At 40.3% G+C, this 22,789-nt stretch overlaps 1 protein-coding gene across 1 annotated transcript in view; it reads right to left on the reverse strand.

Moving 5' to 3' along the window:
• LONP2 (lon peptidase 2, peroxisomal) overlaps positions 1–22,789 on the reverse strand; it is an 89,620-nt gene that overhangs the window by 50,466 nt on the left and 16,365 nt on the right. The window contains exons 7-8 of the mRNA XM_037877847.2: positions 18,304–18,562; positions 8,637–8,778 (exon numbers count right to left, since the gene is read on the reverse strand). Of these exons, the coding sequence (XP_037733775.1) occupies positions 8,637–8,778; positions 18,304–18,562 (401 nt within the window). The remainder of the gene's footprint in view (positions 1–8,636; positions 8,779–18,303; positions 18,563–22,789) is intronic.

Consider the following 22,789-nt stretch of genomic DNA (forward strand, 5'->3'; position numbering starts at 1 on the left):
TTATGGCATGAATACATCCCTTGTCCTAGCCATTTGAATTATAGCTATGAACAGTGTTTGTAATATTTAAAAAAAATTACAATCTGTACACTTGTCAGGAAACTGACTGAATAAAAACAAACACGCAGAATTAACTTTCATTATAATAAATCCTTTGCAGTTTTTGAAAAAAAAAATTTTGTTCAAAAAGCTTTCGATCACGAATCAGTCAAGGTGCATTTTTATCTCACTGTAAAAGCAAAACAGCTAAGAGCAGATGTAAAATGGAGCTATTTCAGTTGATGTCTGATTAGTAAGGAACTCCAGATTTCAAATCCTGCACAGGGTCTGGATAAGTATCTGAAAATTTACAATGACGATGTAATAAAATGCAATTAATATATTCCTTTTAAAAGGTGATGTCTGATTATTAAAAGTATACTTGAAAAATATACTTGAGTCCTAAAGGCAAGGCTATGACTCACCGAACATTTCCTCTCAATAGATATTGTTCACCACTATATCATTAGATCATTCAGACGCTTCCTACTTAAGTGCTCTCCTCAGCAGAGACCTGTTGTCATCATTTATCCTCTCCTTTACTCATTGAGACAGAGGCCTTCAAGAATCATAGCTAGCCAATTGCACTGAGCACTAATTCAATCATCCTGGTTACACATGAATACCTATTATCACATTCATATTTTAAAGCCTGGAGACACATATAATCATACAAAATAATGTGAACAAAGCTTCGGCAGATTTTCTCCAAAGAAAACAAGTATCAAGAGATACCACAAACAGAATTAATCTTTTGCTGAAAGCCTAGTCTTGTTCCTTTTTAGTAAAACTGTTCTGTCAACACTTCCACTGACAGCACACAGACAAAATCATTTTGTTTCACTAATTGAGACAAAATAGAGCTGATCTTTTCTGGCAGTTTTTATTAAAGTTTAACCATAAACTTTTCAAAAGGGCCTCAAATCCATCCCCTAACTTTCAACACGCTCATTTATGTGTGCAAGCAGCATTTACATACAATTTAGAACTGTGCACACAAACTGGCCACATCTTTGAAGCATACATCATACATTTCTGAAAATGTTAAACCCATTGGATTTTGAAAGCACAATATTCTCACTGGCATATGCAGCAAGTTAAAAGCTCTGGGAATGCTCCGCAAGTTTTATTTACTGGATTTTAAAATTCATTCAATTGTACACATCAATCCTTCTTCCCTTTTTCTTCACATCCCTTGTCTAACCACATCTCCTATGGAACCCATTTTTTAGGGCTATGTTGCTGGCTAATATGTTATTTATTAAGATATATGTGAAATGGTAATAACGTATTTTTAAATATGTCCAGACAATATGATTGGATACATTTAACTGAAATTGTAACAGAAAAAAGAATCCGTTACATGTATGAAATTCTGAATTATCTGATAGAATTTTAGTTTTTCATAAGAGCAAACATCTCTCCCTAGACTCGTAACTCTTTTCTTTGCCATGCTACATATTTCTAAGGTGGAAAATACTCTTATTTGGACACTATTCCAACCACTTTCCAAAGTAAACAAAGGTACACTTCAACAATTTGCCTTTATCTAATATAGGAAGGTTAGAATTTTTCAAAAAATTAGGTTGAATATATCATTTTATGAAAAACAACACTTGAGGAGCAAAAATATCTTGGTAATTTCCACAGAGCATTCACATGCATACAAAGCTTTCTCTGTACAAAATATTTTATTACCATGAAATCCAGAGGTAAGTCCCATGGATGTTTAATTGCCTGCCTATAATGCCTGGTCTTATTTCACTTCCCTACAAACACATACTAACAAGCACTTGGATCCATTTCTATTTTCCCCAGCTTTCAACAGAGGTCATCTAAATTTAGAATAAATGTTCCCTTGTTGACGAACAGTAACTGGAAGTAAGAAGACATTCTGTTTCGCTTAAGCAATAACTCCACAGAAGCACCAGGACAAAAATATATCCAACTTTGCCTCCAAACTTGTGGGGTGGGACACATTTATTCTTGAGTTTAGCAACTGTACTGGTACCATTGAGGATTATCACCATTAAAATACACCTAAACACATTAAGACCTTTTTCCCATGCCATTTAAGATTAATAATGGAAGCTAGTCAGCATAAAGGTGTGGTTTGAATAACAGATGTGCCACTCAGCTAACGACTTGCGGTCATTATTTTCCTACAAAATAGCCACATTTGTTCAATGCAAATGCCAACAAAGTACAACCACCAAAGCAGATTAAAATTTTTTCGTATGTTGAGGTCCGAGCTCTCCAGTAGGGGAAGTGGAGGACCAGCTTCGAGATGTTTAGGCAGCGGTACCAACTAGGTTTTGGAATAATGAGGCAAGCAGGTTTTGGTAACTTTAGTAACAATACTGATGTCATTTAAAGAAAGATGCTGTTATGGCTCAAATCACCTTAGAAGGCAGCAAAAGAAGTGACGAGAAGCAAGACAGCTGGGAAATGAGCTGAAGAAAAGATAGCTAAGACCTTGTAATGGGTTTGTATCAAGAAAGAGAGACTCATTAAACTATTCATTTTACCTGGATGTCAAGGTGGAACAATCAGTTAGATTTGATATTATATTCAGTGTCTAAAAGGTTGATTAAACACTGAACTAAAACAAATTTACTCATGATATATTTGGATCTTTCAATATAGGAGACCCAAAAACTTTACAAACTATGGGATAGATCCTTGGCTAGTGTAAAGTATTGCAGCGTCGTTCAAACCAATGGCACGAAGGCAATTTACACCATGAGAAGATCTGGCTCAGTAAGCTCAAAGTACAAATTCCTTCAAGCCCGACTGGACTGCCCAACATTACAGAGGTAAAATGTGCAAAATGCTTAACAGTGTATAAAAACACTACCCAGTAATCTAAGATAGGAAATTAAGAATACTCTAACTGAGACTGCAAGGGGAAGTTACAGGTAGAATAAAATTAACCAAATTAGAATTCAGGTACAACTTTGGAGATAGCACCCATACTCTTGAGAAAATCATTATACTTTTTATACTTCATCCAGAAGATGATACTTCCAGATTACAGATGCTGAGCCACTGCTTCAGTATTGACTAAAGAGGATTTACTAAGTGGCACATTTTCCACTTCCACCCCTTATTGCAATACTTAGATTTTCCTACGACGTCTCTCGTCCTTGCATTGACCGGACAAAGCTGGGCTGGGCCTAAAGTCTGAAGATATGATTGCAGAAGTATTCGAAAAGGCAGACACTCCATTTGATTATTACCAGTGTGCTAAGTAGCTTCCATTTGTAGGTTTTAAACAGATTTCCTCCTCTTACTTTTTAAAGCTCATTGCCACGTAAGGCCAATAGTTTCATCATACTTGGAGGCTTTCTATGCATTTCAGGAATGGGTACTTGATAGCTAAGGAACTATTTAATTAAATGACCATGCATTGTTTGGACTTCTTTCAAAATTATTTAATAAGAGAATATGAAATTATTTTAGGCACACAGATTGCAAATTAATTTGAACTAAACATAACACCACAAAAGAGGACTAAAACACTGGCTTGCACTCATTCTGAATCTCAAGGGACTGGTTGACAGTCTCAAAAAAGGAGTCATTTTTATCATGTATAAGGTTAAGATTTCACCATGGTTATTCTTAATAAAAATGTCATGGACAGGTTGCAGGCAATAAACAAAAATTCACAGAAGCCCGCAATCTGACTTTTACTAAAATGATGCGGGGGGCGGGGGAACTGACAGCTCCAGCCCCTTCTGCAGCCGTGGGGGCTGAAGCTGAAAAAGTCACAGAGGTTTGTTGAAGTAATGGAATCCATGACCTCCATGATTAAATCGTATCCTTTATCATGTATAATGGGGAAAAACAAAATCAAATTTAATTTGTAGAAAGCCATGCACTAAAGGGACAACTGCCATAGAATAACACTTGGTTTAAATAATATCTTTCATGCTTAAAGTATCCCCTAGTGCTAAGCAATGAGTTAAAAAAAAATGATTGCAGCAACTCTGTAGGCAAATGGAACAATGATTGCGCACTTAATAATAGTGCGCACACAGCCATGGTAAGTACAATCTTGATGAGAAAGGATGTTGATTAGTATACTAGGATAAGGTTGTGTACTCCAACCGAGGCCTCACTACTGCCCCGTACAGTGGGACAATTGCCTCCCATGTCTTAAACACAAGACTCCTGTTAAATACACCCCAGAATGATATTAGCCTTTTTTCACAACTGCATCACATTGTTGACTGACATTCAATTTGTGATCCTCTATTACCCCGAATCCTTTTGGGCAGTACTGCCACCTAGCCAGTTATTTCCCATTTTGTAGTTGTGCATTTGATTTTTTCCTTCCCAACTGAAGTACTTTGCACTTGTCTTTTCTGAATTTCACCTTGCTGATTTCAGACCAAATCTCCATGTTGTCAAGGTCATTTTGAATTCTAATCCTGTCCTCCAAAGTGCTTAAAGTTCCTACTAGCTTGGTCTCATCCACAAATTTTACAAACGCACTCTCCACTCCATTATCCAAATCAGTAATGAAAATATTCAATAGTACCAGACCCAGGACTGATCCCTGTGGGAAACCACCAGATATGCCCTCCCAGTTTGATAGCAAAGCACTAATAACTACTCTGAGTATGGTCTTTCAACTAGTTGTGCACTCACCTTACAGTAAATCCACCTATACCATACTTATGTAGTTTGCTTATAAGAATGTAATGTGGGACTGTCTCAAAAACCTTACAAAAAATCAAGATATATCTTTTGCTTTCCCCTCTCCATGAGTAAGGCTGTGAGTTTATCACGGAAGTCATGGATTCTGTGACTTTCCAGGACCTCAGGGACTTCTGCAGCCAACCCCTGGGCCAGCCACACCTGGAGGAGTTTGGGTGTGGGAGGGGACTCAGGGCTGGGGGGTTGGCATGCAGGAGGGGGTGAGGGCTCTGGGTGGTGCTTACCTTGGGCCCCCCCCAGCAACATCCCTCACCTGCTATGCAGAGGCGTGGCTAGGCAGTTCTGTGCACTGCTTCCACCCAAAGGCACTGCCCCCAGAGCTCCCATTTGCTCCCAGCCAATGGGAGCTGCGGAGACAGCGCTCAGGGTAGAGTCGGCACACAGAGCCGTCTGACCACGCCTCCGCCTCCACCATGCTGCAGGGGCATGTTGATGAAATGAAAATTGATGCACAGCCGCCACTCACCGAGCACTCGCAGTGCTCCCCCCGCCCCGCCCCCCCCAAAAAAAATTTTAGTCAGGGGTATATAATACAAGTCATGGACAGGTCACGGGCCATAATTTTTTGTTTACTGCCCATGACTTTTACTAAAAATACCTGTGACTAAAACATAGCCCTATCCATGAGGCCAGTAACCAGAGAAGGAAATTAGGTTGACTTGGCATGATTTGTTCTTTACACATCCATGCTGGCTATTTCTTATATTCCTATTAATCTCTTGGTGTTTAAAAAATAATTGTTTAATAATTTATTCCAGTATCTTTCCAGGTTTCAAAAGTTAGGCTGACTGAACTATAATTCCCTGGGTCCTCTTTGTTCTTCTTTTTAAAGACAGAAAATATGCTTACTCTTCTCCAGTCCTCTGGGACCTCAGTCATCCTCCAGGAGTTCCATAACTGCTAAGAACAAAATTTAGTCACGGAGGTCATGGATTCCGTGACTTTAATGAACCTCTGTGACTTCAGCATCACCCCCCCATGGCAGGAGCTGGAGTTCTTCCACCCCCCCCACCCCAGGAGGCAGGGCTCAGGCTGTCAGTCACTCTGCCCCCCTGGAGTTCAGACTTCAGTACCCCCAGCAGTCAGCACACCCCTCTCCCGCATTATTTTTAGTAAAAGTCAGGTTGCAGGCTTCCGTGATTTTTTGCTTATTGCCTGTGATACGTCCATGAGTTTTATTAAAAATATCTGTGACAAAATCTTAACCTTAATCATTGCTAATGGTTCTGAGATTGCTTCAGCTAGTTCCTTAAGTACCTAGGATGACTTTAATCAGATCCTGCAAAGTTTCCAGTTTTGTAGGACTCCTTTCTGATATTCAGGTCACTAAAGAGCTCCTGATAGAGCCATATTGGCCTCTTACTATTCTCCCGGTCTTTTCTTTGCATCAGGATGGTTTGCAGTTCCTTCTTTAATATTGTCTCCTTGAGAAGCTGCCAGCTCCCTCCTCCTGAACTACTTTTTCCTTTAGAGTTTCTTCCCATGGGACCTTACCCCCAGTTCTCTGCGCTTGTTTAAGTCTGTTTTTTTTAAGTCTATTGTTCTTATCTAACGCTCTCACTTTCCTTAGAAATTCATCATTTCACCTTCAGCCCCCAACTAAAACCTCTCCAGTGCATCTTCAAGGATCTACAACCTATCCTGAAGGACTATCCCTCACTCTCACAGATCTTGGGAGACAGGCCAGTCCTCACTTACAGACAGGCCCCCAACCTGAAGCAAACACACAACAAAAACACTAACCCAGGAACCTATCCTTGCAACAAAGCCCGTTGCCAACTCTATCCACCTATCTATTCAAGGGACACCATCATAGGACCTAATCACATCAGCCACACTATCAGAGGCTTGTTCACCTGCACATCAACCAATGTGATATATGCCATCATGAGCCAGCAATGCCCCTCTGCCATGTACAATGTCCAAACCGGACAGTCTCTATGCAAAAGAATAAATGGACACAAATCAGACGTCAAGAATTATAACATTCAAAAACCAGTCGGAGAACACTTCAACCTCCCTGGACACTCAATTACAGACCTAAAAGTCGCACCTGTTCAACAAAAAAAACCTTCAAAAACAGACTCCAATGAGAAACTGCAGAACTGGAATTAATTTTCAAACTGGACACCATTAAATTAGGCTTGAATAAAGACTGGGAGTGGATGAGTCATTACACAAAGTAAAACTATTTCCCCATGCTAATTCTCCCCATACTGTTACTCACACCTTCTTGTCAACTGTTTGAAATGGGCCATCCTGATTATCACTACAAATTTTTTTTTTGCTCCTGCTGATAATAGCCCACCTTAATCGATAAATCTCGTTAGAGTTGGTATGGCAACCCCCATTTTTTCATGTTCTTGGTATATGTATCTTCCTACTGTATTTTCCACTGCATGCATCTGATGAAGTGGGTTTTAGCCCACGAAAGCTTATGCTCAAATAATTTTGTTAGTCTCTAAGGTGCCACAAGTACTCCTCATTCTTTTTGCTGATACAGACTAACTCGGCTACCACTCTGAAACCTGTCATCATTTCATGATCACTTTCACCCAAACTGCCTTCCACCTTCAGCTTGGCTACCAATTCCTCCCTGTTGGTCAGAATCATGTCTAAAATGGCTGCCCCCCTAATTACTTCCTCCACTTGTGAAACAAACGGTGTCCCCAATACATTCCAAGAACTTACTGGAAATGTTGTGTTTTGCTGTATTACCTTTACAACAGATGTCTGGGTAATTGAAGTCCCCATTACTCCCAGGTCTTGTGTTTTGGATATTTCTGTTGTTTGTTCTAGAAATGCCTCATCCACCTCCCTTTCCTGATTTAGTGGACTGTAGTAGACCCCTGCCATGATGTCACCCCTATTTTTACCCCTTTTACTCAGAGACTTTCAAATGGTCTGCCTCTCACCACCTTCTGGACTTCAGAACAGATGTACATATTCTAGATGTATAATGCAACACCTCCTCCCTTTTTAGCCTCTGTCCTAAACAAGCTATACCCCTCTATACCAACATTCCAGTCATGAAACTTATCCCACTAAGTCTCTGTGATGCCATTAAGTAAACATTTAGCTCATGGACTAATACTAATTTCTTCCTGTTTACTCCCTATTGATGAGGCTTAATCCATTACTGTTAGTGAAGCACGGAGATCATTGGATTAACAAAAAAGTGCAAAGTGTTTGTATCTAATCAGACGTTCACTACAAAAATACTGATTTAAATGTAACAATGATAGTGTAAGTACTTATGTGACGCTCTCTGTACTATGTCATGTACTTTGCTGTAGTATTAGCTTGTACCAGTGAAAGCTTAAAAATAAAATTAAAAAAAAAAAAAGACTAAATCCCAGGGAAAACCTTAAAAAAAAAAATCCAGTTATATCTAGATTTAACTACCAACACATATGCTGGTTGGCCTGCAGGGATTCACCACATCTGCTAATAATGTTAAATCAATAAAAAAAAAATCTGTGTGATTAAAGACTATTTTGGTACAATTAAAATATCTGACTTTTTATTAAAGTTTAAAACACTATGTTGAGCATGCGTAAAAAGGCCATTGTGAAGTCTGCAAGAGGACTAAAAGTTTAAACAAAGATCACTGTCCTTATAAGTATTTTAGGAGACGTGCAGCCAGTAGAGTTTGCACTATGTATGAGAAACTGCAAAAGATCCGATTATCATCAACTTCACTGACTAGCAGTACACAAAACCATCAACTCAGCCTGTCTTTCACTCAGTACAACTCCCACTATGCCTTCACCAAACTAACACTTTCTTCCTGAGAAATTCTGCTAGTCTGAAATGAATCAATCTTTGCAATGTACAGTATGTGACAGTGAGAATAAGATGATCCTATATCTTACCTCAAGCAAAGCAGCTGCAGGATCTCCTTGCAGGCTCTTCCCCAGTTTGTCAACCTCATCTAATAGAAACACTGGATTGTTAACCCCAACAGTCTTCAAACCATTGATTATTCGACCAGGCATACTGCCAACATAGGTGCGCCTGTGTGAAACAAGCAGAAAAAAAATCAGAAGCAGAAGACATCAGGCATGAAAACAACAAACCTAAAACCCAAAGAAACAAATCTGGAAAAAAGCAGCCTTATCATAATACTTGTGTAAAAACCAGTCTTTCTTCCTCTGTAATCAGTGAACAACTATCTCATGTTTCCATTGTTGAATATACAACTTAATTAATGTAACTGATTAAAGAATGATATTCTAACCCCAATTCCTTACTGAAATATTTGTTCCAGGCAGAGTAAAGCACGCCTAAAATCCACATAGTGCATGATCACAATAAATGGTTGCAAGCAAGGTTTGGGATTTTTTAAAACCCTCTGGCCAACTAGAAACATAGATTTTTGAACTCTGCATCATTTTTATACTTTTAACAGCAGTGGTACTAGTATCCTAACTGTGACATACAGTATTAATAAATTTGGGCATAATTCTACAAATGCTGGATTCCATGAAGCCTATGTTAGGTAGCCATGTGTCCTAATTGGAACCCATAAACAGAGAGATTTTTCATTGAATAACTTCTTTAAAAACACCTTATAGTTGATTTTGTCATATTTGAACAAAACAGAAAAAATTAACTTAGCAAAGCATACATGGAATGAAAAAGTACCTATCCAAATTTGTTTAGGAAATTTGTTTTACAGTGTGTGGGGGGGAACTATATATATTTTACACATAAGCAATCATCATATCCTAAGTTTATCACAGTCTTTCTGCTTGTGCCATAAACAAACAAAATACTGATGGCTCAGAAGAAACTGATACATGATGTGCTACACTACAGGAGCTATCTCATGACCCTCACAAAGCAGATTTGCAGGACAGGTCTAAATGCTTGGCCCATATAATCTGTATTAAACTAGCCAGAATAAACAGGAAGAGCTTTGGAAAGATGAATCCTAAAAACCATGGGAAGGGTTTTAAAACTACTAAAGCGGACTTTAAATCACTGAATCCCACAGTAAATATCACCACACCCTGTAATAATGATATGGTTTTATATTAAATTTGTCTGTTGAAGGAGAGGGCATGATTCTATAATTGTTTAAGTGATATTTACATTTAACTTTATAAAGTTACGACAAATTTAATGTTATGCTCTAGGGCTCACCAACTACTGAATACATTCAGCCTCCTTAACCTTAGGAAAAATAGCAAACTAGGTAAACTGAGACAAACCTAACTATCAAGAGCTGTGGTGAGAAAAGATGAAGGTGGAAGCATCTGTAAAACAACTTATGGCAAGTCCAGCAATATCAGCATCTTGCAAGGTGCAGTTTCAGTGGCTGTCTTGATAACCCAACATCCTTCCAAGGAGAAATCAGAAAAAACAGGCCAAAAAATTCTTACATCTAAAGAAAAAAAACTATAGTTGGAAAATTTTTAAGTTGTAGCCTTTCAAAAAGTTGCATCAGGTAATCAGTGTGTAGAAATAAATAAAGCTACCATAGATGGAGATGGGGAATTGCTTTGGTTCCTACTAAAATGGGGTACTCAAGATACAAGAAGGGTGAAATGGGCAATGTAGGCCTCATGAGATTTTCAAGGTTCAAATGTAGAAGCAACTTTGTTGGGCATAGGTCTCGATTCAGCAAAGAATTTAAACATATGCTTAAGTCCCATGGAATTGGAGCTTAATTGTTAAAAAGAGTTGGACAAGAGCATGGGTAAGTAGGAAGAAATTACATTTCCAAACAGTATCATAACTTTTTCACAGCTATCACCCTTCCTTTCCCTCTCTTCTCTCCCTCATCCCTTGTACTGTAACAAATTTTAAATACAGCAAATCGAGTTAATTAAATTCAACACAGCTGTTTAATCAATGGATTAAATTCTAACTTAAAATGTGCATGCATTTATTTACATAATTTGATATGCTAACATGAAAGACAGCTTAAATTTACAGCCTGAATTTAACAGGTACATGGATATCAATTTTCCCTTTACATCTGTAACAGCTTTCCTTGGAGAAAATTAGATTGTCTATAGCCCTGTGCTACAAAATGCCATTGTATAGGTGGGCACTACCTAATTTTATTATTGAATTAACCTGACAGACTCAAGACCCACAATACTGACAAGTAATGCTAGTTTTGCAAGAGGTTAATAAATACCATACAAAGGCAGATCTGTATGAGGGCATTAGAGACACTAAATACAATGTGGCAGTGTGAATGTCTTATACTGAAATTCCCGATCATTGAAGAATCTAAATTGCTTCCAAGTTTCAACATTCAAAAATTAGTGACTGGTACAATTAATTGTTAATAACAAAACCTTGAACATTTAAGATGTTTTGAACTACTTATTTCTGCCACACAATATAAGTATGATTTCCTTTCCTGTGCAAAAGCATAACTGAAGCTTCATTAAGATTCCTTTTTGTGGTGTTGTTTTTCCCCATCAGTAACAAAGCAGTCCAAGCAAATTAAAATTTAAGAAAAGCAGCAGCTTTATAAACATTGTCCAAACTCTAGAGGTTGATACAGAAAATAGAACCAAAAAACGGGAGTCTTCGAAAGAACAAAAACAGGGACCAAGTGTCCTCACCACGAGCCTAGAAAGTCAGCTGACAACAGCTTCTCCTAAAGACCTCTACTGTAGAAAAACCACATGCTCCCTCATATGGGTCTTGTTAGGTTAGGCTAACACACTTTAAAACGGACTTTCAACTTGGTTTAGGTCCTGTCCACACTAGTATCAGAATTTCACTAGCAATAAACTTATTTAAACATAGCTATTGCTAGAGGGATTATAACAGATTCCCTCATGAACAGACATAGAAATTACGCTAGTTGAACTATAGTACTATATGGTACTAAACATTTTAAAAAACCTGATAATTTAAAAAAAATGTTTCTACTACGTCTTCAGTTCTCTTTTTAATAAGGAAGTTTGCATCAAAAGTAAGCAACAAACTTTTACATATGGAGTAGATGAGGGGTAAAAGCTAAGGACAGATGGAGGATGTCTGATAAAGCAGTTCTGTTTTTGTACTGAAATGTTGACTTCATTTTGAGAATGCAGAACAGTAGTGGCTACTCATAGCCTAATGAAAAAAAGGATTCACATGAACTCCAGCTGCAAGCATGTAATCAGTGATTAAATTGTAAAAGCTGGGCGTTTCCAGATTACCGTATTTGTACATCACATGGAACTGCACGCCCATCAAAACACCACCCATGACACAATGCTTTTCCTGTTGAATAGATCATTCAGTATACACCTTCCTCCCACCTAGAAGATGAGTGGCAAAATATACTGATTGCTATTTTTGTTAGCCCTTGTTTGCAAACAAAACACAATCAAATGATATTAAATCAAATCTATTTACAAACTTTTATTCACTAGGAGTAGGAAGAGGTAACAAGCACTAACAGTACCCCTACATATTGCTACAATGTTAATGAAAAGTTCTCTTTAATGGTGTAGAAAGGAGCCATTAGATGGCATCAAGGCCCGATTCATAATGAATGACTCAGACTTGCTCTCAGAGAACCTTGTCTCTTTTTGCACCGACATTATCCCATGTACTGTATATTCCAAAGAAAAGCAGTCTCCCTCTCTCCTACCACCCCTTCATCTCTTTTCCCTCCATATTTCTGTCTGATAGTATTCATTACATAAATCTGTAATTATGTTTTTTATGATAATTAAAGAATCTTTGAGACAGTTTGCAGGAAAAAGTTATATCGTACAATTGTATTGTGTGTTCCTGTCATAAATATAAAGGGAAGGATAAACACCTTTAAAATCCCTCCTGGCCAGAGGAAAAAATCCTTTCACCTGTAAAGGGTTAAGAAGCTAGGATAACCTCGCTGGCACCTGACCAAAATGACCAATGAGGAGACAAAATACTTTCAAAAGCTGGGAGGAGGGAGAAAAACAAAGGGTCTGTGTCTGTCTGTGTGATGCTTTTGCCGGGGACAGAACAGGAATGGAGTCTTAGAACTTAGTAAGTAAAGAAAATTCAAAGGCAAAATTACAAACATTTCAGTCTTAATTCATCCTGTTGTGTACAGGCATTCCAGCACATCCTGATCCTAACATTACACAATACTGCAAGAGTAGTCAGAAGAGTTAAGAAGGGAGGGATAAATCTGGCTTCTGACTAAGTGAGCGCAACTTACATTGAGTTTAACTGGCGTAACAGAATATATTTGGTCCTTAAGTTCTGTATTTCCTTGTTCACTGAAGAATTATCTGAATCTTTTGCTAATATCTCAAAGATAACTTGCTCTTTTTTCTGATGCAATACACTGGTAGCCAAAGAGTTTTCAATCAATTTAAAAAAATATTTCTAGTTAGGCAATTTTCTGTGCAGATATAAATATTTCAAAACATGCATTTCCAAGGATAGTATTTTAACAAAGCCTTTATAAAAATGCTGATGACCCGAACATTTTAGCTTAAAATTGTGTTACATGCCATTATTGTACAACACTAGTATTCATGTTTTAAAATGGATGAGATGGGAAGTCTAAAATAAAACTGGTAAAACTATGAAGAACTACTGGTAACTAAAGGAAGTTACTAATGTCTTCATTTTAGATAATTATGTAAGCAGAGCACTCATCTGGAAACCTAGCAGGCAGATAGAAGTCCCACCACCTATTCTCTGTTGAAAAGCATGTTCATTAGCACAGATGCATGCTTCTTTAAGAAATGTTTGACACCCTCTAGTGGTTCCAGTTTGAATAGCAACACATGACACAATTTAAATTGTGTATGTTAACGGGTAATGTTTTAATGTTCACATCACTAGAAATACTTGAATTATTAAATGCAAACTATTGCAGAGCTTTGTATTGATGTAAGGGGACAAGTTTTCTCCATCTTCCATTAATGCCCGAGAGATTTTGCAATATAGACAGATGCTAAAAAGGTCAGATTTTACCAAACTGTCACAGAAAACACTCGTCTGTTGCAACCTAAAAAAGTGCATCTGTGTGTATGAAACATCCACAGCTCCCTCTTTTCACTGACTGCTGGATCCAATTGTGGCTCCTTCTCCAAGAGAAGGTTTAAAAGAGCCCCTTTAAAGTCAGAAACTCAAATACACACTCTTGGAAACAGGTACATAATTGTTACTTGCCAATTAACTCCTATGGAGACTTGTATATTTCCTATTTAATGTTCTGCTCCAATGATGTATATAATGAACAGAGTAGTTGTGTTCATCTTTAAAGGTCATGCAAATGATGTCGGCAAACAGCGTAAGTGTCAGACCATTTTACTGACATGCTGTCTAAAAAGAAATAGAACTCAGTTTGCTTCCCAGCAATTATTGCACAAAACAGCTGGGAAAACTGCCGCAGTTATTAGTCATCTCCAACAGAAAGTTGTCCACAGATTAAAACACACACCACGCTGCCCTTTAAATATATTCTCTTCTGAATTTCTAGACGCTGTGTACATTTTCACCAGGAAATACCATTCCAGGATGTTTTTTCACGTTTCATCAGAAACAAGCGAAAGGATTAAAATAATGAAGACACGCTATGCTTCTAAACCAAAGAAAAAATTAATACTGTCAAAAGTTGTTAAGAAGATTCAAAGGATTCTTGCCCCTCCCAAAAAAGTGTGAAAAAAGTTTTTGGATATGTTAAGCTCAAATGCACCCCTGAATAAAATGTTGTCTTTTGAAAAGGAAGAGTAGAACACTCATGAGTATGAGGATACTGCCAACAAGGTATTTTCAATGCCCTCACCATCGTTGCAACATAGCTGCAGTAACCCAGTTCCAGTCCTTCCATCAGGTCTTCAGCATCAACTTCATTGGACAATGTGTGTGCCTTTTTATGTTTGTGTAAGAAACGGTTCCTTACTGTAACTGTGGTTCTTCAAGATGTGATTCAGACATATAATCCATTTGGATGTGTGCGCACCCAATGCGCCAAAGCTGAAGACTTTTGCCTAGCAGTACAGGTGGTGTTCGCACCTCATGGCTGTGGCCCATACCCTGACTATAAGAGGCAGCGCCTTTAGTTCCAAAAGCCCATGAGAGGAGACTCCGATACAGAGGGGATGGAGGGTACGTTGTGGAATACACGTCTGAATCACATCTCAAAGAACAACAGTTACAATAAGTAACCATTTCTTCTTCTTCTTCTTCTTCGAGTAGATGCAGACATATATTCCACGTACATGACGCATGAGCAGTACCCCAATCCAGAGGCGGGGCTCACAGTCTACTGAAATAAGGATTACAGGACCCCCTTCCAGGGCCTGTGTCTGCAGTAATAGCAAAGTGGTCCATAAATGTATGTAGGGACAGCTACGTGACTGTCCTGAAAATAAGTATAGAAATTTCACTGAGGAACACTATTGACGTCGCTTGTGCTCTCATGGAGTGAGCCCGTACCCGCTGAGGAGGCATAGCCGAAGCTCTCATTATTCATCTAGAAGCAGTCGGGGCAAGCAGGCTGTGCATATTCATGGGGTCCACATATGACATGAACAGGCAAGGCGAAGCACAAAACCGTTTAGCCCGGTCTAGATAAAAGGCTAGATATCACTTGACATCCAGACTATGAAGGTGCTGTTCTTCCAGAGAGGAGTGTGGCTTAGGGGAAAAAAATACGTAAATATACCACCTGATTTAGATGAAACCAAGAGACCACCTTGGATAAAAATTTTGGGTGTGGTCACAGCATTTCCTTGTCCTTGGAAAACTGAAGGTAAGGCAACTCAGCCATTACGGCCTGCAACTCACACACTCTTCTTCCAAAGTGATGGCTATCAGGAATGTAATTTTCTAAGACAGAAGGAGCAGTGGACAGGATGCAGGGGGCTCAATTGGCGGGCCCATCAGAACTGCCAAAACCATGTTTAGGTTCCACAGGGGAACCGGTTCTCGGACCAGAGGATATAAGTGGAGGAGCCCCTTCAGAAATCTCATCACCATGGCACTGGAAAAAAAAGGATTTCCCCTTGAATCGGGGGATGCAACGCTGATATTGTTGCCAAATGCACTCTCAGAGTACTGAGCATAAGGCCCAACTTCTGAAGATGCAACAGGTACTCCAAGATGTCCTGGATGGAAGCCTCTGTCGATTGGTCTGTTGGCCAAGGACCACACAGAGAATCTCTTCCATTTCACTAAGCAGGCCATCCTAGTGAAGGACTTCGGACTATTGAGATGGACTTATTGGATGGACTCTGAGCAGTGCTCTTCCTCTTCACATAGCCAAGCAGCAGCCATGCCGTGAAGTGCAGGGAGCTGACTGCAGGATGGAGAGCACGGCTGTGGTCCTGTGTGAGCAGGTCAGGACGGAGAGGAAGCGGTATGGGAGGCTGAGCTGACAGAGCAAGGAAGTCCAAGAACCAGCCCTGACTTGCCCATGCTGGAGCAATGAGGATGATCTTGACCCAATCCGCCTTGAGCTTGAGGATGACCCGCAGAATGATTGGAATGGAGGGAAGTGTACAGAAAACCCAGGGGACATCTGCAATGGAAAGCGTCGGAGAGGGAGACCAGACTGAGGGCCCCATCCCCAGTAGCACAACAGGCGACACTTTCTGTTTTCCCTCGTTGCAAACAGGTCAATCGCAGGGATGCCCACAGTGTTCCCTTTAATTTTTCCCATGCATGTACAGAATGAATTTTGTTATGTGAACCAATATGGAGAGGATGTGACACACATCACCTCCATACTGATGCACATAACAACTTTCATGTGGTGGGGGTGGGGCCGAGGGCTCAGGCTGGGGGTGAGGCTCTGTGGTGGGGTCAGGGATGAGGGGTTTCGGGTGCCCAGGGGTTATGGCGGGGAGAGAGGACTGCCCCTAGCTCTCTCTCCCTGCAGCAGCACCTGGGCTGGGGGGGAAATGCGCCTTTCCCCCTCCTGCAGCAGGGCTGGGGCTGCGGCAGAGGGACCTCTACCCCCAGCAGGTCTGGGGCTGAGGCTGCGGTATAAGCGCCTCTCCCCCGGTTGCAGCAGGTCCGGGCTGGGGCTGGGTTGGGGCTGAGGGAGGGGCACCTCTGCCACAGCAGGTCCGGGCAGGGACTGGGTTGGTTTGGGGCCACGAGAGAGACGCTTCTCCCCCAGCCGCAGCAGGTCTGGGCTGGGGCTGGGCCGAGGGAGGGGCACCTCTCCCCCGGCCGCAGCAGGTCCAGAGCTGGAGGAAAGGCTTCTCTCCCCACTGCAGCCCTGAGCGCCTGTGCAGTGCTTTCTAGGCTGCTGTATGGCTCCGCAGCTTAGAGGGAACTTAGGCTCCACATTGCGAAGACGACCCAGAGAACACTCTCCTCCCATGCTCCTGAGTCTGCCGCTTAAACGATTTACAAATTGAATAGCGCTCTGTAAAGTGTGGGCTTTGCCAAGACAAAGCAAGCATGCGTGAGGGGGTCACTGTTGGGGATCACCCCTCCACATGAAGGACAGTGTTTAAACCCTGACGAGAGCATCACCGGGGAACATTAAGTATCAACTTACACTATTCTAACTACTAACACTAAATACATACAATAAGCTAGGCTAAGACGAAATGTGAGGTGGTGAGACTACAACCGCACAGCTCCAACTCCAGTGACGGGCGGTGAGAACGAACTGAGGGGAGGTTGGACAGTGCCGCTTCACATAGCCTGGGGAGGGGACACAGCTATGAGGCACAAGTGCCACCCCTCTACAGATACTTCTAGGCAAAAGTCTCTGGCATGCTGGGCATGCACACACCTAAGTGGAGTACACATCTGCATCTACCCAAAGAATAAAAATGTTTATGAAGTAAATCACATGGTATTCATCTGGCATTTTGTTTAATACAATCTTTGTGGTCCGTTTAGTAGGGAAAATCAGAGCCACCCGGTAAGAACTGTTATGCCTGTGCAGGAGTTTGTCTACTGCAATTCAGTTCCAGCATGCACAGAGATGGGAGATGAGAGAGGGTTGAACTGAACAATGAAACAGTATTATGTCTCCCGCCCCCTTTTCCTTTTTAATTCCCTCTTATAATAATCCGGACAACCGCCCCCACAAACTGCCACCCTTATGACAACGCATTCTGGTATAGCAGTGTAACTCTCTGACAGATTAAGGAATAACCTTTGTTGATAATTTGATTTACCGCTAATTTTGTATTTTCACTCCTTAGGAATGCTCCGAAGCCACTACACCCTTGAGATCATTATATCAGAACTGTCTTTTTTTCCAGTACTGTTTCTGACATATGTTGATCCCAGACAATCACAAACTCTATCCACTATTCTTAAATTTTGAAAGAGTTCCAGATCTATCCATGATGTTACATACTATATGAGCCCTAATAATAAAGGACAACAGGAGCATGTATAGATGACAAGCCCAGTCAGTCTTAACACTGAATGTCCTCAATTATTGTTTAATTTCCATCCTGTTGAGTGAGTGCCACAACCATGTTAAACCCTCTCTTAATAAAAAGAACATCAGTGAGAAAATGAAGGGAAAATCACCACTAGCAGCTAACAGTGGACGGGGGGGGGGGGGGGGGGGGAATTACCAGTATGAAACAAAGATAAAATTACCTGTGACCTCGAATGTCAGACTGATCACATACTCCTCCTAAGGCAATCCTATGGAACTCTCGGCCCAGGGTTTTCGCAACAGATCTTCCCACGCTAGTTTTACCAACTCCAGGGGGACCCACAAAACAAAGGATGGGTCCCTTTAGGTTGTTTTTAAGTTGTCTGACAGCTAAATACTCCAAAACTCTCTTCTTCAACTTCTCCATGGCATAATGGTCGTTGTCCAGAAGAATTCTAGCTGCACGAATATCCAGACGATCTGTCAAGTGTCAAGCACCAAAATAAGATCAGCCTAATTTCCATTTAAAGATTAAAGCATTGTTTCTGAAATGCAATGGATAAAATTTGTTTACTATTATAAATGGCCACATTTCAGACTCTTTTCTGAGAACAGCAAAATTACAGTTTTTCCTGCCTTGAAGAATTAAGATTCACCAAAAACACCATAAAGAAAAGGAGTACTTGTGGCACCTTAGAGACTAACCAATTTACACCATGACAGTGTTAAAAATCAATACAATCTCCCCCTTTCCTTTTGTAAAGAAATGTGTTAAAAAGGAAGCTAGATAGATCCTGGTACTGCAATATGGAGCTTTCACCTCTAGGTCATGGGTTCGAAATCTGACCCAGCTTGGTAGCAACAGTTATATGAGACCAGTTTGGTGACCCATATAAAATGAGTTGGTCTCTGTCCAACTATAGGGACTTGGTTATCACACATCAAAAAAAATCATTATTACGGTCTTGTTGGCAATCTCAGCAGAAAGGTCATGGGCAGCGTCTCCCAAACAGATTATTCTGGGTGGTCTCAAAAGGTTCACAACCCAGGGAAAGAAAGAAACATATGTGCTGAAAGAAATCTCATATAACTACCTAGACTCGGACATCAATGCACAAATCTTTTGAATATACCTCCAGCCAAAACTCTATAATATGAAACATGAGTTTAAGCTTTGGAATAGAAGCCTTACTTATTTTACCTAAAGTGCCAAATTGTTATTCAGGGGCATAACATATGCCTTGGCAAATACACTACCCTCAATAGTAAATCTGACTCAAGTGTGTGAATCTAAACTACACACATATAAACTGTTATATCCCTCAGAACGCACAAATACAGGCAATTGCAGATGCAAATGATGGTTTATACGTTCACTCAATTCCAGCAACATTTGAAAATGCAATGAAACTCTAATATGAACAAAGGCACATCCTGATCTTGCTCTAAGTGGAGTCAATGACAGAATCCCTCAATCTAAATGCAATCAAAACAGATAGCTAAGGCAATGACTGATTTTTAAATTAAGTATCATATACATAATCTTACATCTACACCCAAGTTGTACTCAGCCACATGAGATTCAGGCAGTTTTACCTCAAGAATAATTTTCAATAAAAGAAATAAACCACATGAATCTAAGGCCCTGACTGTGCTTTTACTTACGCCAACACAAACTAAGAGTAATTTCAATTAAGTCAATGGAATAACAGCAGTATAAAACCAAAGATGACAGAAGGAAGAGTCCTCTGGAAAGCTTTTAGGGTGTGTGTAGGATGTTTTTTTTCCTGTAATGCTTTTACCTTAAGAATAAACGTGCTTACTTAGAAAGTGCTGTGTGGTAACTTGTAACTGCTGGCAATACATTGTTCATAGCCCCCGGAGAGAAAGCAAAGCATGGATCTGGCCTTCAGACAGAATGACTTGCTGGTGATGTCACAGTGTAAGGCAGGGAGCTCTGCAGCCTTAAACCTTCAGGTCAGAAGGGACAGCAGTGGGACAAGTGTCCCTAAACAGAAACACGTGATGACAGGAGACCTTAGACCTGACTGGGAACTACTGGAGTGGACCAAGGATTTGGGGGAGGATGGAGAGGTGGAAGATGCAAGTACAGTTATCCTGAAACTATGACACTCAGAAACAAATGAAGATGGAAAAAGCAAGAGGGACCATTCCAGAAGTGACAAATAAATGTCAAAGATTTTACAGCCACTTGCTTTCTACTAGACATAGGCCTGATCTAGGACATCCTTATCCATATCTAACTTTCCCCATGTGAAGAGATTTGGACCAAATCCAGGATTTTGCATGGAGCCCACCTCTACTATCTACCTCCAGTGACCTTGGGCTATAAGCTGTTAAACTCTCTTGAGCAGAGCAAGATTCAGCAGGTTGGACAGAATGCCTCCAATTATTACCGACTTGTTTTAGGATGCATTAGCGATTCAACAATCAGTACTATGCCCAAACCAGTTCTGAGCTAATGGGCTACATTGTTAAAGGCTGAAAATGGTGTATTGCAGCTGCCACCTTTTGAGAGAGATAAATTGGAGAGCCTCACCAGTTGTCATCATTAAATTCCACTTTATGTAAGAGTTGAGATTTTACTCCAGTTTCCTGGCCAAATTCCAGACAGCTCCATTTGAACGGTGCATGAAGAGATTCCTTACATATCCCATGCCTATTTCACAGTAATGTGTTAACATTTATAAACCACTGAGTTCCTTGGACAAAAGCTGCCATATAAGTATTATTATTGGCATGAAAAGCAAAGAGACAGCAACTGGAAAAAAAGCCAGAGAGAATATCTTCTGATAAAGTGCAGCTTTGCCACAGAAAGTGTTTTGACCATGGGCAAATAAATGTGTCAGTTCTGAGATACTATATATACCACATATTCCCTTATCATGAAAAATATTTTACATTTAAAATGCATATACATTCCCTTTAAGAACCACATGACATTTTCTTAAAAAGCCACCACAGTATTGAGCCACTAAAGAGGCAAAAATACTAGTATAATTGTATTTCTCAGGTTTCTAATACACTCCTGTGAATGTGCATATAGGCACAGGATGTATGTGTACATACAGTACACTGCATGCCTGGATTGCAAAGCCAGCACATTTGTCCAAGCCATCTCCAGCATGGTGTCATTTTGAAAAGTAGAGAAGTAACAGATGTAGTTAAGCATTTCATCAGGAGAATTGAGAGACTCCTGTGGCTCAAATTGTAAATAAATTTCAAACAACACAGCATGCTTTGAAAACATTTATATTCCCAGGCAACTATTAAATATGAAAAAATCAGAGTACTGTACAGTAACTTCAATAATGTAGTGAGATGTAGGGTTGTATAGTGTCAAAGTAAACGCAAGTTGATCGTGGTAGCTGAAAGAACCTTGCTAAGGGTATGTCTTCACTACCCACCAGATCGACAGGCAGCGATTGATCCAGTGGGGATCGATTTATCCTGTCTAGCCTAGACGCGATAAATCAACCTCTAAGCGCTCTCCCATCGACTCCTATACTCCAGCGCTGCGAGAGGTGTAGGCAGAGTCAATGCGGAAGCGGCAGCGGTTGACTCACCATGGTGGAAACACCATGGTAAGTCAATCTAAATATGTCGACTTCAGCTACGTTATTCACGTACCTGAAGTTGCGTAACTTAGATCGATCCCCCCCATGTAGACCAGGGCTTAGTATTTTTTTCAATTTAGTTTTAGAACCATAAGTTTTTATTTAGAAAGATAAAATTCTTTATATTGCAACTGAAATTGTCCTTTTCTAGTTTTCAGTTGACTAACTTTCAGTCACTCTGTATTTAAAAACTAGATGAAATCACTACAAAGAACATATATATCACTCAGTCATACTAAAATATCCACTCTGGGCACTAGCCCCATCAGTGTCATCAGCCCAACTTTGTGAATGCATTAGCTGAAAGCTGCTGTAGAATCAGCAAATGGAGCACAGAACTCTAACCTACTAAAACATTTATTAGTAGAAATACTCTATATTCAGCTGAGCAATTCAAAGCAAACTCTCAGGACTTCAGAAGATCAGAACATAAGAAAGGCCCTACTGGGTCAGACCAATGGCCCATCTAGCCTAATATTCTGTCTTCCAACAGTAGTCAGTGCCTGATGTTTCAGAGGGAATGAACAATTTATTGAGTGATCCATCCCCTGTGCACTTTACAGAGTATTTACTGTACACTCCCTTTTTCCCAATGTAGACTGAAAATATAACATTTGCTCAACACAGACTATTAATTTTAAAGTGCCTTGATCCAAAACAGACTCTGAGAGGCTGACTTTTAAGGCTATGTCCACACTATGAGCTAGAGGTGTGATTCCCATTCTCACGTACACATGCTCAGACTCTCTCTCATCGAGCTAGTGCAGTTATAAACAGCAGTATGGCAACGGTAGTATGGAGAGCGGCAGCAGAGGCATGGCTTACCCATACCGAGTACGTACCCACCAGTTTCAGGCAGGTCTGCACTCAGCACATGCCTCCACTGCTGCTGCCAGTGGCACCACGGCTAAACTATACTCATGCTAATGCAACTATCTGTACACGAGCAGGGGAACTCATACCCCTAGCTCACAGTGTAGACGTGGCCTTTGCATTGCAGTCTCAAACTACTAGAATAAACTAACTGTTTCACTTTAACAGGCATCAGCAATGTCTAGGTTTTAGAAAC

The sequence above is a fragment of the Chelonia mydas genome, chromosome 12 (assembly GCF_015237465.2).
Source record: "Chelonia mydas isolate rCheMyd1 chromosome 12, rCheMyd1.pri.v2, whole genome shotgun sequence".
Lineage (NCBI taxonomy): Eukaryota > Metazoa > Chordata > Testudines > Cheloniidae > Chelonia > Chelonia mydas.